Genomic DNA, 27238 nt, shown 5'->3' on the forward strand with positions numbered 1-27238 from the left:
CATCTATACATAGTAACAATTTTATCCCTTCCTTTCCATTCATCCACCATCATTAGTACCACTATCATTATTTATGCATTCTCACTCAGGTTAGGAAAACCTGTTCTTTCACAGTGTAGAACAGAAATGGCAGTAGTTGGGCTGGGTTTGACCCCAAGCACCAACTGCATAAAGACCAGAAGAAACACAGTGTGGGAGAGAGGAAATTCCTGTTTTGTTCCCAGTCGCAGCAGAATAGCTTCAACGTTTAAAAAAAAACAAAAACATTTTTTAATTTCAACATTTTGTCTGCATGTGCATGGGTGCACACATACCATGGCTCATGTGTGGACGTCTGAGGACAACTTTCAGGAGTCAGTTTTACCTTCCACCTCATTGAAGAGGGGCCCCTCTTATTTTTCTTCACTGCATATTCCAGGCCAGCTACCCATGAGCATCTGGGTAATTCTCTTATCTCTACCTCCCACCTTACTGTAGGAGCATTAGGATCACAAGTGTACGCTACCATGCCTGGTTTTTCATGGGTTCGGGGGAATCGAACTTGGGTCATCAGGCTTGCCTCAGCTAGTACTTCCACCTGCCGTACCTACCGCAGGACCTGTCCTCTAGAGTTTATTGCTAAGTGTGCTTGCTACAGGCTTGTTGAAGATACTCTTCTTTGGTTTAGGAAATTCCATTCCATGTTAGTTTTCTAAAGGGTTTTAGTCCCTTCCTGAAGATCAGGAGTGGGGAGGTGGGAGTGACAGAGGAGTGAGACTCACGAGGGTAGCTCTGAGCGAGGCCGGAGCTGCCTCTCCATGTTTCCAGGGTTTCTGTTTTTCTCTGCCATCCGCTGCTCCCGCAAACCCTGATCATTTGAACTCGAGTGGATCTCTGTCTGGCAAGCTCCTCCCCTTAAGAACTCCCATCCTCTCAGTCACTGGCACGATCACTGGAATATTCTACAGTGCTTCCCGTCTGCAGGGAAGACTTCCCCCCTTGTGACGATTGGTCCTGAGCCCTCTCCACCCTGGCTCGCCCACTCCAGCTTCTGTGCTTCTATGGGCTCTGCCGGTCAAACCTCTCTCTATGCTTCTCATCTGTGGGGCCACATGCTTCCTGTCCCCTGTAACTCCAGTGTTCCTGTCGGCCCCACCGTCCTGTGAACGCCTCACCGCCAGGCACTGTTTTTGTATTAGATAACAGTGACCGTTTTTTGAACTAGATAACAAAGGAGAACAGGAGACAGTCTCACAAACCAAAGTGTATTTAATGCATTTATTTTATATAACTTTATCTTATTTTTTTTCTAAAAGGCAATAGGTTTGTTTGCACGTTGGCTGGACCAAGGGGAAGGAGGAACTTCTCAGCTCCTCTTGCCCTTGCCCACAGCATAGTGCTACAGTTTATGGAAATGCAGAAAGTATGGGAGTATGAGGAAAGAAAACGTCAGAATCTTGTCCTGGGAGATGGCTCTTCCTCTGGCAAGGTTTCCAGCAGCTCTCCCATCCAGTACGGGATTCACTGGAAAGATTTTCAGTGTTTGGTTCCATTGAGTTTCTTGCTAGCTAGCCTGGAAGTCTGTCATCACGCAGAAGACCGTAACCTTGAATGGTGTGCTGTGGCCTTGACCTTTCCCACAGAGACACCATAAATACTAAACGAAACATGTGCCCTGGGTGGGTAGATGCATGAGAACAGCTCAGAGAAAGAAGCTGTCAGAATGGGCTGGGGGTGCGGAGGAAAGCTTGTTGATGGAAGCTGCCTAGCAGCACCTGGAAAACAGGTAGAAGCTGGCCATGTGGAAAGGAGGTCTGTCTAGAGGGAACAGCGTGGGGCAATGAGAGGCCCCACAGCAGGGGAGGGAGAATGTTAAGCGCTGGGTCTCAGAACTGAACTGGGTGTAAACCTTAGGTCTGTTATTCAGCCCCAGGAGGCAGTGGACGAGTTACTAAACTTCCGGCCTCAGTTTCCTCTCTGCAAATGGTAATGAGAGAGCCCTTCATTAGAAGCTGACTGTGGGCACTGAATAAACCTGTGTGTGTAAAGCTCTGGCCTGTGCCTCCCAAACCATGCACCAGGGCATGACTGTCTTATACTTAACTGGTCATTAGCAGGCAGAGGGAGTGAGGGAGGGAGCGGAGTCTCTCCTAGCTGTTGGGAAATGTCGCTGGCTGAGCAGGGGCAGAGTAAGAGGCTAGTGAGAACCTTGGGATGAGCTGGCTGAGCAGAGAGGGACTCAGACAATAGGCTGAGGAATGGGAGCCTTAGGAAGCAGTTGTCAGGAGCAGGGCTGCCTGAGGGCCAGGCCCCGCTCCTTGGCTCTTACAAGGGCATCTCCAGCACTGTCCTTGCTGCTAGGCCTCCATCTGTGGCCTAGGAATGTGGTTCAGCCTGGACCTGACTTGCCTCCACAGAATTAATCATCACCGCAGGTGGGGAGAATGTGCCCCCAGTGCCCATCGAGGAAGCTGTGAAGACGGAGCTGCCTATCATCAGTAGTGCCATGCTGATCGGGGACCAGAGGAAGTTCCTGTCCATGCTGCTAACCCTGAAGGTATGTTGAGGGCTCTGACTCTGGAGGTGCAGCAGGAGGGTGGCCTGCGGTGTAGCCTGAGGCAAGCCTGGCATTCACAGTTTGATCCTGGCATCACTCAGCCAATGCTGTGCACTGTGAGGGTGGGTAGAAGTTCCTTTGCCCCATTGGGCTACCGAGGTGATCCTCTCCACTTTCCAGTACATTCTGGTGTGCAGAGGTCTGGATGCCCTTCCATATGCTCAGGGCCCCCGCATCCCAGCCAGGTAGGGGGATGGCCCCTGTTGAGCAAGTGCTGACATCACCAACAAAGGTTTAACCCTCAGCCCACTGTCCCTCCACTTCTCTGGGCTCAGCACAGCATCTTGCCCACCCTAGAAGCATCACTCTGAAACGGAGTCCGCAGGAATTCCCACCTTGCCGTCTGTGACGTCCTCCCAAACCAGAGCTTGGTTCGGTGGAGAGGGACGGGTCCTCACCTTTCCCCTTTTCAGTGCACGCTGGACCCAGAAACATCTGAGCCAACAGACAACCTGACTGAGCAGGCCGTGGAGTTCTGCCAGAGGGTGGGCAGCAGGGCCAGCACTGTGTCCGAGATCGTGGGGCAGAGAGATGAGGCCGTGTATCAGGCCATCCACGAAGGGATCCAGAGGGTGAATGCGAACGCGGCAGCCCGGCCCTACCACATCCAGAAGTGGGCCATTCTCCAGCGTGACTTCTCCATTTCGGGGGGAGAACTGGGTAAGTTTTTCTTTTCACCGTCCCTGGGGCTGTACGGGAGGGCAAAGTCCGGGGCCGTGGCAGGGAGGAGCCTATTAGGAAGTAGCCATAGCAGAAGGTGTCAGATAGGGCTTTGGACCGCATCTGAGCTGGGTGCCTCTGACTGCATTCAGCCTGGAAAAAAAACAGTCACTTCCAAATGCATTGGATGCAACCACCTTGAATTAGAAATACTAAGAGGAAAAATTGTATCTGACCTGAACATATACAGCTTTTTTTAATCTCTTAAATAATGGAGTACAACTCCTCACAAAACATTTAGTGTCTTGGGTATCAAAAGCCATCTAGAGACAACTTAGAAGCATGAAGGAAGACATGTTGGTCATTGGCAAATACCTGTCATCTCACATACAGGGACAGAACACTGGAATCTGGTGTTGGGGTGGGGAGCTCCTGAAACCTGTGAACACAGGGATGCATGTATTACACGTGCCAGAACTTACCAACACGAGCATAAAATATTTAGCTTTGCCTTAACCACGAGACTCTATTCTGTTGAGTTATAGTGCACCCATCCGGTACATACACACCATAGCCCCCTCTGGCACTGGGACTGCAGTGAGACCACTGTAGTCTTTGACATTAGCCACATGGCTGTTAAGAGGATAGAACGATCTGGACCACAGTCCAAGCCCAGAAGAGCTTGTGGTGCAGCCCCACCTGGCCAGAGGAGTCTCTCTCCTAGCTGTTGGGCATCTTGGGGTGCTGATGGCACCGAACACTGAACACGGCTCCTTGGTGAGACCCTCAGATCCACACACACTGAGAGTAGACCCCCTGTCTGCAGCAATGCTGTGCTGTATCAGAGACACTGGGAATATAGAACCAGGTGTGTTCAAACTAAATGCAAGGACATCTAACTGAATGGAAGGGGTCTTCTCCAGGCAGCTTATAAAGACCCTGACCTTGATGTTTCTAGTTGGGGGTTGAGCTATGTACAAAAAGAACTTTAAGTCACCCAGTACCTTAAGCTGGGGCCTTTTCAACCTTGTATTAAATGGGAGAAACAAAGGCTAAGAAAACCAATTTGAGGAAGCCATTTTAGACATTAAGATGTTGGGAGCGTCCTGCATCCCGTCATTCTGAACTGTCCCTGAAACGCAGGGAGGTTTTGCGTATAAGCTATTGCTGTGAGATAGCAGCTCCCACACGGAGGAGCTTAAACAACAGACATGGAGCCCAGTGTGGTAGGATGTGCTTGTCATCCCAAGCACTCAAGAGGTGAAGGCAAGACGGTCAGGAGTTTAAGGCTAGCCTCTGCTACACAGTGAGTCCAGGGCCAGCCTAGACTACACAAGACACCGTCTCAAATAAACAAATAAGCAGACAATAAACATTATCTTCATTTTGGTGGGCCAAGAATCGGGAGCAGCTGATCTGAGTGGCCAGACTGGGAATTTTTCATGACACTCGTCAGAGGGGGCTGGGTGGCAGACACCGGGAGCCCAGGGGGCACTTGTTACCCACTTATATAACTGATCCCTCAAACAGGCTCATGGGGCAACAGGCTTCAGTTCTTGGTCTGCAGACCTCTCCACAGGCTGCTTGCATATCCTAGCATGGTAGCTGGCTTACCCCAGAAGGAATGATCTGAGAGAGTGTCCGAGACAGGCTGGGTGGGATTGTGACCATCATGTGCAGTCGATACTCTGCACACACAGGTCCCACGTCTATGGATCTAATCAACATCAGATCAAAAACTTTGAACAGATAATTCATGTGACTATGTAGGCCTCCTCCCTGATTGTTCTCCATCCCCACCCCCACCCCAGTTCTGGGATTGACTCTAGGACCTTCAACATGCCAGGCAAGAGCTCTACCACTGAGCTATCTCCCTGGTTCCCTTTACTTTTTAAAGTTTGAGACAAAGTCTTTCTAAACTGCCCAGGCTTAAGTCTTTCTGAATTGCCCGGGCTGGCAGCCCTGAACTCACTGTAGCTCAGGCAGGCCTTGAACTTGTGATTCTCCTGTCTCAGCCTCCTGGGTAGCTTGGATTACAGGCCATAAAGGCCTGACTACACAGACATTTTTTCCCATTATATAAGCACTAGTTTATTTACATACCATTTGTACTGTATTTGATACATTCAGATGAGATGGCTTGAAGTGTATGGATTTCCATGGGCTTTGTGCAAATACTACACAGTTTTATGAAAGGATCTTCTAGCTTAGGTATCTGGAAAGGTTTCTGGACCCATACCCTCTGTATTCTGACAGACAGGGTGTGTTCATTCAAGGGAGAATCAGTTAAGGATCATGATGGGGACAGACAGGTCAAGGAGAAAGTGAGCACGACTTTATTATGTAATGGAAAACAAGTCACTTCTGCTCCTGGAAGTGACACTCCATCACCTCCTCTGTATCCTACTGGCTGCCGACCAACCTTAGCTCACGTTGATCCAGGGAGGCTCAGGGCATGATGCTGAGGGACTCTTGCCTCAGAGGCTGGCTGCACAGCACACCCTGCTTCTCTGGCTTACTTCCTGTCTTCTAGGTCTCATGTGAGGTCTGTTTTAGTTACTTTTCTACTACTGTGATAAAACACCATGACCAAGGCAACTTATACAAGAAAGTATTCAATGGGCTTATAGTTCCAGAGAGCCGGAGTTCATAATAGCAGAGCAAAGGCCTGGCTGCAGGAACAGCTGAGAGAGTGAGAACTTGAAAATGGCACAAGTCTTCTGAAACCTCAAGCCCAGCCCCAGTGACACACCTCCCCCAGGCTGATCTCCTAGTCCTTCCCAAACAGTTCCACCAACCGGAAATCAAGTACTCAAACACAGGAGCCTTCAGAGGCCACTCTCATTCAAGCCACCCTTACTTTCTCAAGGCACCAAACCCAGGCTTCACTCATTCCTTCCAATTTTCCTTTCAGGTCCCACCATGAAACTGAAACGGCTCACTGTTCTGGAGAAGTACAAAGACATCATCGATTCCTTTTATCAAGAGCACAAACAGTAGTCAAGGGCCATGCTCATGGCACCCACTGGAGGGAGGACAGGCTGTCGGGGCATCTTCCTGAGCTCCAGGTGTCTCCCCTGGACACAGGAACTCTGACAAGCTGCTTTCATCCCTAGGTTCAGGACACAGCAATGGCATCTCCAATACCTTAACCACTGCTCCTGTTCCAGTGTCAGACAAGATCATTCTCCTTCCGAAAGGAAGACTGTTCATTTTGGCCTCGGTCCAGGCAGACTTACGAGGTTCTAGTTCTCGGAACAGGCCTCCCAGGGCTGGCTGTCGGAGGAGGGAAAAGGATGACAGTCCCATTACTAATGTGTGCTGCAGAGAGAGCACGGCCTGACGTAACTCCGGCACCTTCTTGGACACTAGTACCAGACGCTCTTCCACCTCACACACAACATACTTGATGCTTAACACACTGCTGCCGCTTCCGTGACTGTATTTAATGTGTCATTTTGAGTATTAAACCTTTTAACAGACCATAGCAAGTACCCAGTGTTTTTTGTCAATTGGGCGGGTGGGACAGAGCATGAACAGTTAACCCACAGGAGTGTGAGTAACCATTAGTACATCATTAGTAGCCTACAATAAACAAAGGTGCAGGGTCAGATGGAACATTCTAGTTAAAGCAGCCAAGTCTATTACCACCTATTATAACAAGCTAAGCCAAAATGTCCTAAGGCACCTGGACCAGGAAAGAGGCAGAGAATGCAAACATCTCAGTCAGTTTTCAAATTCTTTATTACTGTGAACCCAAAGCCACTGATAACTAGAACAATCCAGTAAGACAGAGACAGCAGCCGTTGAAAGTAAAATACAGATTGTAAATCTGAATAAAAGCTTTAAAAAACGACCCAGATGGGGACAGCTGTTGTTAGGAAATCCTCTTTGTCACCCGGGTACATTATGCAAAGCCACGGGTTTGCAAACTGGTACAAGGGCTGAGGGGAGACAGCTTGACTTTGGTGTGGGCCAGAGGATGGCTTCATGCTGTGGTGCAGAGGCTGTGGGGAGGGATGAGGACAGGAACCTGATGGTCAGAAGCTGGCAACAGGAGCCCCAGTTTGGGCTGAATCAGCTCTGCCTCTGCAGTGGGGTCTTTTGTGGGTGCTACCGGGGCAGAAGGCAGTGACTGGGTGCTCTGGGGGAAGTGAAGGGGCAGCAATGAAATATAAATCCAGGTTCCCCGACTGCAGCCATGACAGGAGGCCAGGACTTTCCAGGGTCAACAAGAGTGACTCTGCAGGGCTGGCTCCCCGACTGAGAGGTCAGTTCAGGGGTTCACACAGCTCAATGACACTCACTTACAATGTGTCTGGTGAAGAGGAGTGACCTCTCTTAATTGAGTTCTCCCAAAAAAATAGTACATCTCAAGGTAACAAAATAATCGAATACACATGGCATCTGGGGCTCTGACTCAAGGATTACCTATATGTTATTAACAAAATTACATTGTTCATTATATATTTTTTGGAGCTTACATTTTTATTAATAGTAATTCATGTACAGGACAAATATCTCTATTTTCCATATTGCTAAGAAATATACTGTTTTTGCTGTGAACTTTCCCAAGACATTTCTTTTGTGCCCATTTAGTCTTAGAATGTTATCTTGTGCGATTGTTAAAACCCTGTTTTATTCCCAGTATGTTTTTCATAAACCAAAACCAGGGCTTTTGTTAAAAAGTTAAATATTTTCTCTTATTAATTCTGTATCAGAATATTTACAGTTGAGGGAAAACTATTTTGCCTGACGTGTAAAATGGGTAACAATGGTAAATGATACAGTTCACTTACAGTTTACAAAAAAGGTTTACCAGACAGACAATAAATACAACAAGCACTTGGGAAAACCCTCTGAATGAAGGCCTAGGGCCATCATGTGCGTCTGTTGCAAGGGTCTGGTTAAGAAAAGGCCAGATTTGAAAATGTACTCTGTCAAGAAGCAAGCAAACCAATGGCGGGCATTCTCGAGGAGGATTACAGGGTATCCTTCTGGAGTGACTAAGAACAGCAAACCCCCTGCAGGAGTACTAATCCAAGTCCTTTACTCGGCGACAGATTTCTTCTGTGAAGTCAGAGCACTTTGCGTTGCCTCCCAGGTCTTTTGTTAAGCTCTGAGAAAAGGAAAAGGCAAAAATAAACATCCATCCCCACACTAAATCAAAATGAGGATATTTTTACTTAAAGCACTCAGTGGAATAGGAACTGAGCAAGGTACCTGCCTCCTGACTTCAAAGGGAGGTCCCATTACACACTATCTACCTACCACAGGAGGCCTGGGGACACCCCATGAGCTGTGTACCCCAAACACTCCCAAGTCAGGCAAGATGGCGCACTGCTACAATCCCAGCACTGAGAGGCTGAGGCAGCAAGATTCTTTCAAGTTCAAAGCCATCCTGGTCTATACATCGAGTTCCAGGCCACTGAGGACTAGACAGCAAGACCCTGTCTCAAAACAACACTGTGTACAGAAACCATGGCAATGGCTGTTCCAGTAAGGGGAATGTTTTTATTGTGGACAAGAAAAGGTATCCAGAGGAATCTGGAAGATTCCAGAGCAAAGAAAAAAGGAAACATACTGGACAAGGCCAGGGTTATCTTCGAGAGAAGTGAAAGAGCAGAGGGAAGAGTGAGCAGTGTGACGGGATGGCGGGGGCAGGGACAAAATGGTGTCTGGGAGGAGGGCAGCCTGGGGAGGCCAGAAGGGCCAGGATGCCATGGGAGGGCTTTGATAGGCAGCCACAAGAGCATGTCAGTGGAGAGCCACAGGTCCTTCCTGCCAGAGGCAAGCGAGATGACTCTAGGGAGAAAAATTTCACAAGTTCCCAAGGGATGCTGGGTTTTATCTAACTACCCAAAGTCCTTCAATAGTCCAGTCAAGCTCATTTCTGGATAGACAGACAGACTGCCGGAGACCTAACAGATGCCTCTCAAGGATAAGGCCTTTCTAAGGAGCAGGGAAGTTCTCCAGAATTTACTCTTGGTTCAAACTACTGACCGAGAAGATACTGGTTGGTTATGGATAGTTACATGAAAGCAAATCTAAGCATAAAGTCTTTGGGGAAATTTTAAAGCTCAAAAAAATTCTAAGACATGTTCTGATCAATTTTGGTATTTGGAGGCAAACAACATGAAAATATTTACACAGCTAACTCCTAACTTTCCTCTTTAGAAGGCTCTAGTGTGACCAGTCTGTTTCTACCGACTCATTTCCTCTTTACTGCAAACAGGAGTCAGTATACAGAATTCTCCTATAGCTACATGCTGCAGAACTAAGAGACCCTGTGTAAGTCAGGATCTTTCTGCTCGGCTCTAGACTAGTTTTTCCCAAACACAGGCTCTGTATAATCACGTGCCTGCTAAAGTGATGTCAAGCTGTTAAAAATATGTTTGCAGTCCTTGTAAGTTGGCCATCAGTAATCCTAAGTTGTAACTTTGAGAAGGGCCAGCTTTTAGGCACTATGTTAAGAATACCTGACCAGGTCACACGCTAACCCCAATCCAGCGGGGTGCATCTGTGCCTTTCTCAGGCTCGTATGTTCTTTCCACTGCATACTGCTGTCCATCAGTGCCTCTTAATTCTTTCAGGGGAAATATCTGGATCTTCCCCCAGAAAAATGCATACATGTGCACATGCCTTCCTTAAGTTCAATCAGGGAGTCTACTTTAAGAATCTCCATTTAACATCAAGTCTTTCAAGGCTGTTTCCATCCCACAGAAGAAACACAATCTGTCCAGTTTACAGTGGTCTAGATTACAGATACCTTTCCATCCTTAATTGTAGCAAAACATGCAGCCTCGATTTTGGCTGCATGGTCAAAAAGTCCCATGTGGCGCAGCATCATCACGGCACTAAGCAGGAGGGCAGTGGGATTGGCCATGTCCTTGCCCGCAATGTCCGGGGCTGTCCCATGAACCTATGATGGCATAAGACGACAGCATCAACTTTGGGGGGTGGGGGGTGGATAGGAACAGGCAGCCCAGCCCTCCCTGATCTTCGCATGCGCCCAGCATGTACCAAGTTCTAGGCTCAATCCACAACACCAACAAAAACGAAAAGACAACGCAGCCTTCCAGTGAAGCCGAGGTCTCCATCCTCCTCTTTCTTTGCCAACAACAAAAAATATTTATTGAAAGCTGCTGTATGCCATTCATTGACACAGATCTTAGAAATAAAATGAAGCTGGGAAGCAATGAAAAGCTAATTTTTGAGTGTAAAAATAGGGGCCCAAGCTAGGGAGATGTCTGGGTGAGGAAAAGCACTCGATGTTTGAGTTCATATCTCCAGAACCCACGGAAAAGTTGAGCACGTAGAGAAGCAGCTACAATCCCAATCTCCAATGGAGAGACAGGGTGGAGACAGTGGAACCCCAGGGAGGGAGTACATGGACTAGCAAGCCTGGTGTTTGCAGCAGAAAAACAAGAGATCCTGTCTCAAAAGAGGTGCAAAGAACCAACACTCTGACCTCTACATACACAAGCATTGGCACACACATGCCTACAGTGTGTGTGTGTGTGTGTGTGTGTGTGTGTATGTGTGTGTGTGTGTGTGTGTCTATCTGTCCGTCTGTCATACATACACCATATACATTCAGCATACCCATACACACAAAAAATTGTGGGTCAATAATATTTTCCAGGCTGGAGAGATGGCTCAGAGATTAAGAGCACTGGCTGCTCTTCCAGAGGTCCTGAGTTCAATTCCCAGTACCCACATGGCAGCTCACAACTGTCTATAACTCCAGTTCCATGGGATTAGACACTCTCACACAAACACAACAATGCAAAGAAAAAAGTAAAAATAAATAAATCATTTATAGATAGACAGACAGACAGACAGAAAAAGCTGGGCATGGTGACACATGACTTTAATGTCAGCACTCAGGGAAACGGAGGTAGATGGATCTTTGAATTTGAAGCCAGCCTAGTCTACATAGCAAATTCTATGTCAGACATGTTTTGAGACCCTGTCCCAAAAATTAAAACAAATACAATAAAAAACCAAGTCTAATTTCCCAGACAACGTTGAAAACTGCAGTTGAGAGCCCGTGTGTGCACTACAGTGCACCCAGCAACGGGCTGACTGCTACTCTCAGCTGCACGGGTACAGACGTGGGCAGAGTGCTCCGTGAAGCCAAGGCCTTTCCAGAGCAGGTACAAACTGGCTAAGGAGAGGAGGGGGTGCAGAACGGAGAACAAGGGGCAGGACCAAGTGGATGAAGGTTCTAGCTGGCCATCAACTCTAGGATTCAGGCTTCTAGAGAGGATTCAAGCTAGACCGACAGGAAATGGTGGCCTGAGGTGGGAGTCTGGAGAAACTGAAAGCCAGGAATGATGGTACACACCTATAACCCCAACTTCAGGGGCGGAGGCAGGAGGATCATGAGTCTGCTGCCCAGCCTGGGCTCTACAATGAGACATGAATTCTGTGTAGGTGTCAGGGTCCTTACCGATTCAAAGATGGCGACACCGTTGGCTCCAATATTGCCACTTGGAGTCACACCAAGACCTCCAATCAGACCTGCACACAGATCACTGAGGACAGGAAAGGACATTGTGAAAAACAAAGCAATTCACCTACCACTTTTAAGTATGCTGTGTTTAAGTATGATGCTCCACTAGAGGAAAGCAGAGTTCCTTGGAGAAGTGGCTCATTCCAGGCCTCGGGGTCAGAAACGCCTATGAGCCTGAGCAGCTTACTGTGCCAGAGTAAGGCAAGGCTCGAAAGGCAAAGAGCAGACCCAGCCCAGGACACAGGAGCCATGGAATGGAGGCGCTGAGCCCAGTCAGGACAACCTGAGCCAGTGAGGAGCTCACCAGTGACTAAAAGAGAGGCCAGGAGTACACACGCAGATGCAGACAACTGGCCACACAGCTGAGACCCTCCTCAAAGAGTCAAACCAATGACATTTAAAAACAGCACAATTTCCTGATAACGTGCAAAGCTCCAGAGTTAGAAGTCTATGTGCAGACTCTGAGAAGGAAAGCTGTAGGAAAACTTCCCAACAGAACACCACGTACGAAATGTAGAAGAATGGGCTCCGAAAGTCAACATTTCCCAACATCCCGTGGGGGAGGAGGGGTAGAATGCTGGAGAAAGAGCTTGCACGATGCCACCATGTGAGGACTGAGGGTCTCAGTACAGGGGCTTTCTTGTACCATTACTGTGAGACGTTTGTCGCTCTGAGATTGTGTCAACAGTGACTGGGCTGGGGTGAAGCTCCATGACAGCTCAGCACAAAGGGGCAAGAAGAGAGGGGACACTGTGATAATGACACCAATCTACCAGCTGTGCATGTAACCAAACACACTGAAGTGACACTGAATTCAGTTCATCTTCTGTTTACAAATACAAAAAGATAGAGTAATTTATAATACATTACTGAAAGCATAAAGCCACGGTTCAATTTAGGATGTTTAAGTATAAACTGTAGCTCCAAAGTAAAAAGGGCACAGTCAGACTTACCTAAGGATGTCTCCATATAAATTTGGCATGACGAGAACATCAAATTGGGATGGGTCTTGTACCATCTACAAGGAATACAGTTGTGCATTTAGCAACCATATCTGCACACCATGGATACACAGTATGCACCATGAAAAGCAACCAGTAAGTGTCAATGCATACTTACATTTAAACATACGGTATCAAGGTACATCTCATTAAATTTAATATCTTTACAGTTCTCTGCAACTTCCCTGCATTTTTGCAGAAAAAGCCCATCTGACATCCGCCTGTATTTAATAAAACACATAGGTAAATAGTTTAAAATGAAGACTTGCAGCAAGCGAAGAATCAAATCAAAGAAAAGTTCAAGAAAGTTGAGTTCCAAAGGGGCTGGAAGATGAAGTCAGTGAAGTGCTCAAAGGCCGGGGTTCGGATCCCTAGCACCCACAGAAACGCTGCAATACCATGCTGGGGATGCGGACAAGAGGAGCCCCAGAACCCACAGGACAGACAGTCTGGCCAAGCAGTGAGCTCCAGGCCAATGAGACATGGTTCTTAGGGACCACACACATGTCCACCAACGCACGCACGCACGCACGCACGCACGCACGCACGCACGCACGCACGCACGCTCACCCACACCTAAAAGAAAAGCCCAGTGCGGTGGCATGTGCCTTTAATGGCAGCACTAGGGGGCAGAGGTGGTGAATATCTGTGAGTTCCAAGCCAGATAGGTTTATAGAGTAGGACCTGGCCTCAAAAACCAAATAAAATAGACAAATAAGTTAAGTTCCAGGATCCAAAATATCCGATTTCAATTACAGTATAACTATTTCTTGGGCAGTTAGTAAATTGGGAGTTGGAAAGTTTTCAGATCCTTACAGGTGCACAAAATGTAAAAACAGGACAGTTGGCTCACCATAGAGAAGGCTAGATTTGTGTAGTATTATCCACCAAGAACCAAGAAATGATTAAATTATTTTTGTTTGGTTGGACCTTTTATTTTTTTAAAGACAGGGTCTCATGCAGTTCAGGATGGCCTTGAACTTGGTGTGTAGCTGACACTGGCCTTAAATGCCAAGCGCTGGGATTACAGGTACACGTGACCCGGTCCCCAGCTCATATGAACATTGCTTTAGGAGGGTAACTGTTAGTTAAATGGCTTCCTACTGTGCAGGTTCAGTCCTTTCTTAGGTTTGGAAAGTCGTGTCTGTCCAGCCAGAGGAGCCTTTAATAGACGGGGCCCAAGAACTGAACTGTCAGAGACACACTCTGACAGGATCTGCTCTATTTTAAGCCCCGAGCTCGCAGCACTTCAGATCACTCCTGCTCTCCCACTTGGGAAACATGAACTGTGTGTCCTCTGCAACCTAATGTCTTCTCCAGCTAGCTTCCTTCCCATACCTCAGCCTCTCTCTCTTTTTTTTTTTCTGGAGCTGAGGACCGAAACCAGGGCCTTGCACTTACTAGGCAAGCGCTCTACCACTGAGCTAAATCCCCAACCCCTCCTCAGCCCCTCTTAACACCAAAGGAGAAAACGCCACTCTGCTTAGTACAACGCTCTTTTCTGAACTCTGGGGCTCAGAGGAGGCTGGAGATTGAGTCCTGGAAGCCCATCCCCCAGGCAAAGTCAGTCTCCCCGCCCCGCCTCGGGCCTCACATGATGTTGGCTTTGTGCACAGCCGTGACGTTGCTGCGGTGGTTGTTCCGAGCATACTCGAAGGCAAACTCAGCAATGCGCTTGCTCGCCTCTTCTGTGATGAGCTTGATGCTCTGTACAACTCCATCAACGATCTGAAAGAGAGGAAGCCCTGCTTCAGTGGAAGAGGTGGTATGGCAACAGTTTGGTACCAGCCAGCTCCAGAGTATAGGCCACGTTATTGTGGCAGGCCGCGCAGTCAGTGTTAACTCCAGCCCCCCGAGACAGGCATCACAGCTTTGCTGTAAGGAGATGGCTAGCAGCCACGGACATACCTGTGGAGTGGGATTCCTACATACTTATACCCAAAGTACACCAGGCCAGGTTCTTCCTCTCACCTAGTCAGCCAGAGACCCACAGCACCAAACACCCACCAACTTCGGCTCCCCCCAGAGGTGACACTGAATCTGTCTTTCGGAGATATTTCCAACTGAGAATTTGAACAACTGCCTCAATTGCACAGAAGGAAATCCCATAGGGAATACGAATCTCTGAGCCAGGTGTGGTGGCACACACCTTTAATCCCAGCACCAGAAAGGCAAAGGCAGGCGGAGCTCAGTGAGTTGGAGGCCAGCCTGGTCTACACAGTGAGGTCCAGGACAGCCTAGACTATGTAAAGACCCTGTGTCAAAATACACACACACACACACACACACACACACACACACACACACACACAGCACCTCCCAAAACATCAACAACAAAGAACCTTCCCCCCCGAACAAAGAAAAACAAAACAAAAGCTCTGAGATGAACATACCACATGCTCAATCCCACTGTACTCCCCTTCCGTGTTCTCTCGGATGGTGACAATATTTACATCCGTGTAAGGGGTTTTATAACCTTCAATTGAGACGCATGGCCGGACGTTGGCATAAAGGTCAAATGTCTTACGGAGCAATAGGTTCATAGACGGATGGCCAGCTGCTATTGGGGTCTTGAGTGGGCCTGTGAGAAAGAATAGTCAGACAGCGGCAGCACACACCCGGTCTCACAGGGAACCCACTAACCCACCTGGCTCCTGTAAAACGTGGTCGCCTTCAACTGCACCCCTCCCTCAAGAGGAGGATCCCAAGAGGAGGAACACATCCTCGACCTGCATTTCCTGTCTTGAGATCTTCTGAGGAGCAATCACTGCTTTGGGTGCTTAGCATCCACTAAGCCTCACTGCCCATAAGGGACACAAAGGAAAGAAAAAAACCAAACAATCCCAGGGAAAGAACTTGACCTAAGCTTATCAGCCAGGGGCTTACAAAACATAGATGTGAACATGGTTTAAAGCTTGCTCCGAATTTCAATCTGTCACATGCTAATTATTCTGAATCATGGCCTTAAGCATGTACGAAAACATTAAAAATCTGACTAGATGTAAATGGAGTTAAAATAACAGACACAGTAAAGTTGGTATTGGCCAGCAATACTTTAATGTTTTTACTAGAGTTTTAAAACAAATGTCCCAAATAAGAAATAACCATCTCAGGCCAAGAATATAGTCCCATGGTAGAGCAAATAAAGAAAGCATCTAGAGATGCTTGCCTGTAATTCCAGCACAAGGATCTCAAGTTTAAAGCTAACCTTGGGCACAAAGCAAGTTCTAGGCCAGCTGGGCTATACTGTGAGACCCGGTCTCCTAAACACAAAACATTCAATAGATGAAGTACCTTAGCACAGGCGATACTTCACAAAAGGAAGTCTTTACTTCTGATAGACTGTCAGGCTGGGTTTGGCTGACATGCATGCACGCCCTCTCAATTAGAATGCCTGGGAGCAACCATAACCTCCTCTCCACTGTACCTTTCAAGCCCATCTTGTTCTTATCCATGGATTCTTTGGCTTCTGGAGGGATCATCCACTTCCCTCCTGGTCCTTGAATGGCAGTGACATTCCGCTCCTCCCACTGAATAGGGGCCTAGAAGCCACACAATAGCACAGTGAACTGGACAGACTTGAATGGCTCTGGCAATGATGGTTCATCAAGACTGGATGCAGCTAGTAAAAACATGTACCATAAGGTCTGAAAGTCCCTGACATGCTGTAAGTGATATTCACTAGTGTGCCCAAGGGATTCTCTGCACTTCCCTGGCCCAGTCACACATCCAGCTGCCAACTGCTCATTTATTTTTTCACAAGGACTCTTGAGGTGGCTATAATTAGATTAGCATAAGAAGTAGATATAAGGTTCATAGAATGATTCATACCACAGATATGTGGATGAGCCTTGAAAACATACTGCTAAGGGCAAAAAGTCTACCAGAAAAGATCATGTAAGTCTGTTGATATGAATAGGTTTTATTAAATCTATAAAGAGAAAGCAAATGACTGGCTGGGGTCAGGTGTGGAGCAGACCCAAGAGTGACTGCTATGCATTATGGGATATCTTTTTTAGTGATAAAACTGTCCTAAATTAGACAGTGTGGGTGGCTACATAACTCTGAATATACTAAAAAATCACTGGGCTGTATTGTACGGTTATTTGTGGATACTTTTTTACTGTCACCATGAATGTGTGGAGGTCAGAGGTCAACTCTGGTGTTGGTTCTCACCTTCCACCTTGTTAGAGACAGGGTCTCTTGCTGTTTGCTGCTGCACATGCCAGGCTAACCAGGGGACTCGATCTCTGCGTCCCATCTTGCAAAAGGAGCGTTGGGATTACAGACAAATGCTACCGCATCCAGCTCTACATGGGAGCTGGGGATCTGAACTCAGGTCCTCACGCTTATACAGCACTTTCTCCGGAGCCACCTCCCCAGCCCTTATTTGAATAGGATGTGATTATACCTTAGTAAAGCTGTCTAAAGAACAAGGAACACCTAGGAAGGTGCTGTTTAAAGCATAAACTCACGTTCCTTTCTTTCTCCCTCCACCCGTCAGATGAAAACTGACATCTGACAGCCAGCACACACAATGTCTGCACAGAACTAGACAGACAAGTAAAGAAAAAGATGTGGACCCTGTTCACAAGGAGCGTACAAGTATTATCTCACCTGCAGGAATTTCCATTAGAAACTCACATAGGAAAAAAAAAAGAGTTCCTAAAATTTCAATAAATGTTTCATTCTTTAACTCATGGCTATTGTTTTACACTCAGCAGTTGTAAAAACAATGAAAACCGACGTTACAGTCCAAATGTCCTAAGTCCCCCAAACAAAAATGTTTTAAGATATCTCCCTTAATTGAAAGCTGGGCTGCAGGAATAATAATATCCCATTCTTGATGACAATACCACAACAGAAAAAAAAATTAATTCTCTCAAGGAGCTGGGGCATAATTCAGTGATAAGGATGAACGCTTAGCATGTGCAGAGCCAAGTTTAGTCTCTAACACACCAAAACTGTAATACATGAAAAAGCTTCTTTCAAAAAATGATTACATAATAAATAATGGAAGCCAATGTGGTAGTTTCAACCATCCACAATGGCAGCGGCAGATAGTGCTGAGACATGTATCATCAAAGCGACAATCATCCAGCACTCAGGAGGCAGAGCCAAGAGGAACACTGCAGACTCAAGGCCAGCCTGGGCTGCACACTGAGTTCTAAACCAGTCTAGGCTTCAGAGCAAGACTCTGTCTCCAAGGCAACCAAGGTTAGAGAGATGGTTCGGGGCTTAGATCACTTGTTGCTCTTGCAGAGGACCCAGAGTTAACTTCCTATAGTCACATGATGGTTCACAACCATCTGTAACTTCAGTTCTGGGAACCCGGCATCCTCTCCTGGCCTCTACACACACCAGGCATGCATGTGGTACACATACATACATGCAGGCAAAACACTCTTATGTACAAAACAAAATAAATCTTAAAAAAGGTAAATAAATAAAACAACCACCTTGTTTTTGGAGATGGTTTCACTAGGTAGCCCTGGCTGGTCTTGAACTAAGAGATTTGCCTGTCTCTGCCTCCCAAATGCTGGGATTAAGGCCTGGACAACCACACTCATGTTTAAAATTTTATTCATTCATTCATTTATTTGGGTGCACATATATGTGTTCCTATGTGTGTGTGTGGGGGGGGGGTGCATGCCACAGTAGAGGTGGCAGTCAGAGGACAACTTTAGAGAGTAGGTTTTTCTCTCTCCCCACGTGGAGCTGGTGACTGAACACAGGTCATCAGGCTGAGCCATCTCACAAGCCCTGATTTTTTTTCAAATAGAAAATCTGTGGAGATTATTTAACAACAAACCCACAAACCATATAGAAACTTAGAACAATTCACTTCTGCTGAGATGGTCTCTGTGGAGTATCTTTAAGAGGATTTTAAAAACACTTACTTTTGCAGCATCAAAAATCTTCATAACTGAGGCCGAGATTTCTGGGCCAATTCCATCTCCTGGAATTAAAGTTACTGTCTGAACCTGAGTAGGAAAAAAAATCATCAAAGAAAACAGTAAGAATTGATTTTCAATTTTTTTTTTTTAAAGAGAGTATCACTCACAGAGAAACTCACTTCCCAGGTATGTTGGAAAGACCCAAAGACTTGAAAGAAACAGACAAACCTCCCGCTGCGATCACCACAGTGGAGGAGAACCCGCTCCATGATGCTCACGTCTCTGTTCTCCAGAGTTTGCTACTTCAACAGTAACGCAAATGATGCTCTTCAATCAGACAACAATAAACTACCAAGTACTCTTCCTGACTTGTATTTCTGTTCAAACTTCAACTCGAACTAATTCAAGTCTGTAAATCCCAAGAGAGCAAAACATTTCGGCATTGTTCTCTCACTGCTGTTCGGGGTCTGCACGAAAGCCCCAGCTATACGGTCTGTGGAATCCTGGGAGGGTCTCGGGAAACTCCAACAGAATTTTAGAGGTCTGTTTTAATCCCACAAGAAAATCAGACTCCATCTCTAGAGGGCTTCCACTTTTCTTAGTTCCTCTATAAGACTGGCTCCTTCATGTGGTCTAAGTGAGCGTGGGATGTCATCAGCAACCAAGACCACGATTAGACCCGCAAGGCCCCAGTTAGAATGACAGTGAGGGTGTCTTGGGTGTAACACCGGTTACGTTCATCCCAAATGCTCTGGACAACAGTGAGTGGGCATCTCGAACAATGAGTGAGACGGGTCAGGAGAGATGAGAGGGCTAGGCAGCTCATTCAGACCCCTCACTGGGAACTGCATTTTACCTGCTGTACTTGCTTCAACTACATATTTTTATAAAAAATCACTAATTAAGGGGGAAGACTGAGACAAATATGATAAAATACACTGTACACGTGTATGACATTCTCAAAGAATTAATGAAAATATTATGTATGTTTTAAATCATAAATTTATTTTTTAATCACTAATTCAACTTTCCCTCGTCCTCTGCCTTACAATGACACCTGGACAGGTTGACTATTTCTCCAGTTTTACATACAGTTGAATCAATCTTTTTTTTTTTTTTTAATTAATATATCCTCTAAATCTTTTGAAAATAACCTCATCAACCAGGCTAATATATTTATAAAAATCAGTAGCCTAAAGACTAAATAACATCAGAGAACCATAATCGTCTCACCCAATTCCAGGTGTGCTGGTTTTTTCTTCTTGTGTTCACTTTGGTGTTGAGGGTGGAATTCAGGGCCATGTGTATGCTAGGCAAATGCTCCGCACACAGCGACCTCCCTGGCCCTTCTTGTTTTGTATTCTGAGAAAGGTTTCATGTTTCCCCAGCTGGCTTTCCACTCTCTCTGGAGCCCAGCAGGCTCTGCACTTTTTTTGACCCTCCTGCCTCAGCCTCCTGAGTGGCTGAGATCATAGACCCATACCATCAAGTCCAGTTTCAGAATGGCTTTGAAATGTTGGCTTGGTTATTCTTGAACTTGAAATGAAAGCCTTATTCTATATTTTTAAAAATTTGTATTAGTTCTTTGAGAATTCCATACAATGTGTTTTGATCATATTCACCTCCCTCCCCTAATCTCCCAGATCTACCCCTGCCTTCTCCACCCATCCAACTTTGTGTCCTTTTTCTTCTTTTTCACCCATCAAGACCAATTTGTATTGCTCAAATATTCTAGGATTCTCGGACTTCAGTGAGCATGGTCATCTGATCAGGGCCTATAACCTAATCAGAGAAGACTGACTCTCTGTCTCCCAGCAGCTAATAACTGCCAATCACTCCACAGCTAGAGGTAGGTTTTGTGCCCAACACCCCTCCCATGCCAGGACTTGGTCTGGTTTGGGCTTTTGCACTGGTCTTGTGCATGCATTCAGCTGCTCTAGCTCCTATCTGCATTTCTGGCATAAGCAGGGTCAAAGACTCCTTATTCCTGTTCTCCTACACGTGACGTCATCCGAGAAGCTACTTTTCCTCTCCAGTACAGATACAAACAGTCTCATCAATTCCTTACGGCATAAAATGTGGGAGTACAGGAATGAAGGAATTACAAAATCCAAATCAGAGTCTATGAAAGGGGAAAGAAGAATAAATAGGAAGCCATTGACACACAGTCTTGGAATGCTCCAAAAATGTGGCATCAGCTTTTCAAGCACAGAACTCTAAAGCCAGGAGTTCAAAAGCAGCAGATTTAATGGGCACTAGGTGACCCACTAGCAGGAGTCTGCAGACTGCATTGGGAAGTGAAGGTCTGTAGGCCCACAGACGCACAGGGCACCCACAGTTGGTGACCAATCCACTGTTTTTAGGGAAGCACAAAAAACAAAAATGCAAAGCAGATTTTTGAAGCTTCTCAACAATTCTCTCTCAACTTGCACTTGTTTCTGAAAAAACAAAACCCTAAGTGTCTTAAGACACTAATGAGATTACAAAATAGAGTGACAGCCTCGGGGTAACATCTATTTTTATCATGGCTCCTTGAAGATATTAATGGGACAGGCTTACATAGCCAGATGTAACAGACTAAATAGGAAAATGACAAGAGATTTGTGTAATTGTCAGCCAATAATTTCAATATACATTAGAAGTGTGGCCAATTCCCTTTAGTGTTAAATAAATGAGGATGGAATGCTAAATAATAAACGTATTTGAGCATCTTTCTTGAGAAACTTCTAAAAGGAAAAATAAAAAGACATAATTATACTCACGCCACCAGCAAAGCCTCTCGTCACCTGTTTTGTATTGTGGAATGCACCCAGCAGCCGAGAGACCTGCATTGACACAACAGAAATGTCATGCACAGAATGAGAACACAAGTACACGGGACAAGTCATCTCTGATAGTTCTCTGGGGAGCTGGAAGAACTTGATTCTTTTTCTTTTTATTATTACTTTAAACTTGGAGACTTTTCAGGAATATTTTTCTCAACTACCATTAGCTCAATGTGGCTGACTTGAAACTGTAGAACTGAAGTCTGTACTTTTTCTTTCTTTGGAGGGTTTGTGCGTGCATGTGTGATATATCAGTGTGTGTGTGCACGTGTGTGCATGCATGTAAAAGTCAGAGGCCCACAAGTGTCCTCCTCTTATCTCAGTTTTTGAGAAGGGTGAGCTCACCAAACCTGTAGCTCACCAATTCAGGAAGAACTGGCCAGTGAGCTACAGGGATCCTCCTGTCTCAGCCTCCTTAATGCTAGAATTACAGTCATGTGCCACCACTCAGCCTTTTTTTTTTTTTTAATTTATTTATTTTACATCCTTGCCACAAGTTCCCCCTCCCTCCTCTACCCCAACCCCTCCTCCTCATTCCCACCCACCCCCAATCCACTCCTCCTCCGTTTCTGTTCAGGAAAGGGCAGGTCTCCCATGAGTATCTACAAAACATGGCTTGTCACCACCCAGCCTTTTTAATGTAGGTGCAGGAAATGTGAACTCAGTCATCATGCTTGCAAGACAAGCACTTTAGAGACTGAGCCCCCCCCCCCAAAGCACTTTACAGACTGAGACACACAACAAGCACTTTACAGACTCACACACACACACACACACACACACACACACACACACACACGTCTCAGCATTGAGGTTTTAAGTGTAAACTGTCAAAAGATTTTGAAGATAGAATGAAACTATACTTTTTTTTTTTGCCTCAAACCTTAGTTTCTCTCTAATGTTGTGGTTAGTTTGGTTAATGCTCTTGACCACCAGAGGATGCCATATGCTCTAAGAAAATTATCACCAGATTTAAAGCCAGCAGGGTCCTTAAGAAACCCAGAGCATGACTCCTCTCTGAACTTATTCTGTAGAATAGAGGGTCAGAGACCAGGGATTTGTCTAAGATCAAAGTGACCAATCAGCAAATTGCTAACTTCTTATTAAAAAACATTATTATAGAATTTTATGTATATGGGTATTTTGTCTGCACATGTGTACCTGGTGCCCTGGGAGACTAGAGAGGGAGTTAGATCTTCTGGAGCTAGAGTTACAGATGGTTGTGAGCCACCACATTGGAAATGGAACCCAGGTCCTCTGGAAGAGCAACCAGTGCTCTTAACCACTGAGCCATCTTGTGAATATCCAATCAGCAAATTAGGAACAATCTTGCCTGGCCTCATGGAACAGACTTTGTGATCCCAGCTACTCAATAAACTGAGGCAGGAGGTTCCAAGCTCAAAACCTGTCTGGACTCCAGGGACTCCTCAAGATCAGCAAAGAGAACTCAGCAAGACCCTTTCTCGAAAAATAAGGAGGGCTGGGGACACAGTTCAGAGGCAGAAACACCGGCCTGGCATGTACCAGGCCCAGTGCTGCCAAAAGGGGACAAAAGCAACCAGGTCCTCTGTGTCAGTCACAGACCAACTCTTCGGAGAATGTTGTAACAGCTTATACTAAACCTAAGCTAGTTTACTCAGCACTATTTGATGTCAATACCACACAGCATATTTTAATTATTTAGATCTTCTAGTAGTACAGGCAATAACTTTTACTGTGTTGTTTGTTAATTTTTCTGAGACTACAGAAAGATATCTAAAAAAAGGAAAATGAAAGTCATCCCAACAATCCTACCACTCTAAGACATTACTAATGTCTTAGTAATAATACTAATACATTTTTTTCCTAATAACCAATAGCATATGTACACATTTTAGAAGATATTTCAAACTCTAGCCAACTGTCGTGGTGTACACCTTTAATGCTAGCACTTGGGGAGCAGAGGTAGGTGGATTTCTCTGAGTTTGGAGGTTAGCCTGGTCTAGACAGTAAGTGCTAGGCCACATGGTGAGACCCTGTCTCAAAGAAAAAGCTTTCAAGAGCTGGGCAGTGGTGGTGCATGCCTTTAATCCCAGCTCCGGAGGCAGAGGCAGGTGGATCTCTGTGAGTTCAAGGCCAGCCTGGGCTATAGAGTGAGTTCCAGGACAGGCTCCAAAGCTACACAGAGAAAGCCTGTCTTGAAAAACTAAAAAAAAAAAAAAGAGAAAAAGAAAAAGCTTTCGAATGAATAGCTCACTGCTTCTGAAATGGTACAAAGCCTTATTACAATAAAATCAACACAAATAATTGAGTACACAGACCAAAGTCACTCAAATCTGCTAAAAAAAAAAAAAAAAATGTAACTTTTTCAGGTTAGATACATGAGCAAAGAGACATTTGTTACACCCTGTCTTATTTTTACCAGGCCTCATGGCTGGAGTTTGTAAGCCCAGGTACTCGGGAGGATTGAACGTTCAAGGCCTGCCAGCCTGGGCTGGGCTACAGAGTGAGTTTAAGGACAGCCTGGGTAATTTACTGAGACCTGACTGTAAAATTAAAAATGGAGGAAAAGAAAGGGGCTGAGGATGCGGCTCAGTGGTAGAGTGCCTCCCTGGTACCAGGCTAAGCCCCCAACACCACAGCAATAAACAAACAAATATGCCAAGGCATGCAGGCCATCTTGGACTTTGTCTGCTCCTGTATCTACACTGCCTGGTACACTTCCTGCCTCACAGTTGATACTCAGTAAATCCCTTCTCAAACAAGCCAGGCCACTCTCAATCCTATGCGTAGCTGAGTGTTCCCAGCCCAGCTTCCATGCCTGTAATGACTTCCTTCTAACAACCAGTATTTCCCATGTTTCCTTCGCTCCTCTATGATCTTGCACATTGTTATATGAATAACACATTGACAAAGTCCATTCAAATAGAACTTTACATAAATTTTTAGCACACACACTGTCCTTTATAATATACTTGTGTGTCATTTTCCTCTATAAAACCTAAGGAGATAGATGAGTTTTCAGGTGAGAGGGCTAGCCTTGGCTTCCTGAACTTGATTTCAGGCCCTAGACCACCTGAACCCTGCCTGTGGCTCCTCACTTCCTTCTTACCTTCATATTCCAACCTAAAAACAAGAGATATCGCTGGGAAGTAGGGTGAGAAACTGGCTCTTCATAGTCTTTGGAGCCTGAAAAGCCTTTAAAACCCTCATTTTCTTGGTGGGAAATCTTTGATCTGCAAATGACCCTTTTATAAAGAAAGAAATAAAACCTTAAATGGAAACTGGGTGTGGTGGCTCACACCTAGAATCCCAACCCTTGGGAGGTAGGAAGATCAGGAGTTCAAGGTCGGACTTAGCTACAGTCTCAGCTGGACTAGTTGAGACCAAAGCAGAAGCCTTAAATGGAAATCCTATAAAGGAGCCATCCTGATGGAAACCCCAAATGCCACTCAGCGCTTCACCGTGCAGTAGCCCCTTCCGAGGTCCTAATCCCTAGAGAGAGAGACTGACCCAAAGGCTGGGCCACTCTGCCAAAGGTCACACAGGGAAATCATGTCCCGAGGGAACATCTTCTGACCCTACAGCCAATAATTTCTGAGCTCTTGTGAGTTTTTCTTGCAGAGCTAAAAGCAAAACCAATTTCCAGCACACTCTTCAGCAGGGTAGCTTTCTTTATCCTTCTCCTGAAGGCTGACTGTACCTACTAACGGTGGGTCAGGGACTGAGTGGAAGCCCGGACTTTAAAGGATGGACTTGCTGCTACACCTTTAAAAGGAAATGTGACCGAATAGCATCTCAAGCAAATGGGGGTTTGAGGAAAGTGACAAGGTAGACTAATTACTGAGCAAAAAGCCTAGTTATTGATGTCCAAGAAGCACTGTCTGCTTGACAATTGCCAAGATAGATACACTGATAGCTAAGAAAGCCCCAGGGGTTTCCTGCCCTGCAAGGGCTAGGTGCTCTCATGCACACACAACTCTGTGACACAAGACATCTTACAGATGGGTTCACCAACATTAACTAATTTACTCAGGGCACACAGCTGGTCAATGGCATTGTCAGGATTTAAAACTAAGACCCCTAACTTGAATTATCAGTAAATAACAGTGTATCTCTGAACTTCTCTTTAAACTTACAAGAAAGTGGGGAGCAATACCAAGTTTATAAAAAAATTTGCACTGCTTATAGCAGATTTCCAGGGAGCCACTCACTATAGCACCAGCTGACCTAAGGCCTGGTCAGTACTATATCCATAATAAGTGACCTTGGCCACTGGACAGGCAGAAGGGAAACGAAAATCAAAATACTTAGGTTTCTCTCCCAGATGACAATGACATCCTGTATGACCTTGAGTAAGTTTGTCTTTGGGGACAGGTCAGCTCCACCGGGAAACCAAAAGATTGCATATGTAACCTCAAGTGCCTTCCGCTCTGGTACCTGGGCTATCAAAGCGAGCTAGAGCGCCAGATCGCAGGGTTCCCAACCACAGGACGTGGAAGGACGATGCCGCGGTCTCCCTCTCTGAGTGTTCAGAGTGTAACTCCAAAGAGCACGATGCCCGGTGTCCTCTGAAGGGGAAATAGCTGCCGGGGCACCAGGCATCAGACTAGGAAGAGCTCCAAGAGGGAGAAAAAAAAATCTGGCGGGCAGGACCGCCGTAGGATTCCCTCACCTGGGAAAACCTCTCACTCCCTACCGGGTCAAAGCCTGAGGGGCCCGGGAGGGGCGACCTGGGCCGTGCCGCAGGGCTGCCCTGAGCCCGGCAGGTAACAGGGCCGCCGGGCCTGGGCGGCCACTCCGTGACCTTCCGGGGCTCCGCGCGAGGCCTGTGCTCCAGTCCTGGAGGAGTCTGGTAGGGACACCCGGAGCAGAGCCGGCCGCCTTGACCTTGACGCCGTCCCCGCCGAGGGCGCGGCTGTCCCGGCTCCGGGCTAGCCAGGCTCGGCGTGCTGGCCACACTCCCCGAAACTCTCCCCGCGGGCCGTGCGCCCCCCTCCACCAGCCCCGGGCGCTCGCCTCCGCCAGGCATGAGGAGGGATCACAGTCTGCCCCCGCGGCCCGCCCGCGTGTTTGCTGCCCTGTGGCGCTCACCTTGGACACCCACGCGGACCCAGCCATCGCGTCCACTTCCCTCACCGCGGCGACAGCGGCGACGCCAGGGCGCATGCGCGTAGCCGGCGGCCCCGAAGCCCGCCCCGCACGGCCCCACCCCGAGGCCCCGCGAGGCCCCGCCCCTAGCTCGGATCTGCGCGTCGCTCTCCCCTACAACCCCGACCCTCCTCTGCACAGCTGCCACTAGCTGGCCAATCACTGCCTCCATCTGCCGATGACGCAAGGAGCGGGCCCAGCTGCGACCCGGAAGCCTCCCCCCCCCCAGCCCCTGCTTCATTCATTAAGTAGCTGTGTGGATGAGGTGTTTTGTTTCCCACCTATTAGGGGCCAATGAGCCTTCTATATTTGGGGGATAATGGGCCCATTAGAACTTTGCAATCCCGCTGCGACAGACATTTTACTCACTCCCCAAATGTTAGTTCGTTTGTTTCTTAGAAGCAGTCTCATGGAGCCTCAAACTCACTATGTAGCTAAGGCTGTGTTTGAACTCCTGATCCTCTTTTCTTGCCTCTACCTCCCAAGTGCAGGGACTATAAGCATGCCCCACCATGCTAACTTGATTTTTATTTTTTTTTTAATAGCTTTACTGAGATATAGTTTAAATATAAAAGGTACTCAGTGTTGCTCAGAGGTTAAGAGTATTTATT

At 46.6% G+C, this 27238-nt stretch overlaps 2 protein-coding genes across 4 annotated transcripts in view; one reads left to right on the forward strand and one right to left on the reverse strand.

Annotated features, from left to right (window-relative positions):
* Nucleotides 1-6743, forward strand: part of Acsbg1 (acyl-CoA synthetase bubblegum family member 1) — a 61146-nt gene extending 54403 nt beyond the window's left edge. For all 3 annotated transcript variants that reach the window (XM_028864983.2, XM_037207491.1, XM_037207492.1), the window contains 3 exons: nucleotides 2397-2536; nucleotides 3010-3256; nucleotides 6171-6743. In XM_028864983.2, coding sequence (XP_028720816.1) covers nucleotides 2397-2536; nucleotides 3010-3256; nucleotides 6171-6256 — 473 coding nt within the window. In that variant the 3' untranslated portion in view covers nucleotides 6257-6743. The remainder of the gene's footprint in view (nucleotides 1-2396; nucleotides 2537-3009; nucleotides 3257-6170) is intronic.
* A 238-nt stretch (nucleotides 6744-6981) lies between these two features.
* On the reverse strand, nucleotides 6982-26668 carry Idh3a (isocitrate dehydrogenase (NAD(+)) 3 catalytic subunit alpha). Its single transcript, XM_028864984.2, has 11 exons — nucleotides 26571-26668; nucleotides 21435-21497; nucleotides 18676-18759; nucleotides 16203-16317; nucleotides 15169-15356; nucleotides 14370-14503; nucleotides 12894-12996; nucleotides 12728-12792; nucleotides 11712-11796; nucleotides 10026-10178; nucleotides 6982-8375 (listed from the first exon to the last, which is right to left on the reverse strand). The coding sequence occupies exons 1-11, from the start codon at nucleotides 26643-26645 to the stop codon at nucleotides 8292-8294; spliced, it is 1149 nt and encodes a 382-aa protein (XP_028720817.1). The 5' UTR covers nucleotides 26646-26668; the 3' UTR covers nucleotides 6982-8291.
* Nucleotides 26669-27238: the final 570 nt, after the last annotated feature.

This window comes from Peromyscus leucopus, chromosome 7 (genome assembly GCF_004664715.2).
Source record: "Peromyscus leucopus breed LL Stock chromosome 7, UCI_PerLeu_2.1, whole genome shotgun sequence".
NCBI classification, from domain to species: Eukaryota; Metazoa; Chordata; class Mammalia; order Rodentia; family Cricetidae; genus Peromyscus; species Peromyscus leucopus.

Coding starts and splice junctions, on each gene's coding strand:
- Idh3a (XM_028864984.2), bottom strand. CDS start 26,645: ATGCGCCCTGGCGTCGCCGCTGTCGCCGCGGTGAGGGAAGTGGACGCG. Junction 12,793..12,893: donor TTGATACCGTATGTTTAAAT/GTAAGTATGCAT, acceptor TATTCCTTGTAG/ATGGTACAAGACCCATCCCA. Junction 11,797..12,727: donor TTATATGGAGACATCCTTAG/GTAAGTCTGACT, acceptor TCCTGTCCTCAG/TGATCTGTGTGCAGGTCTGA.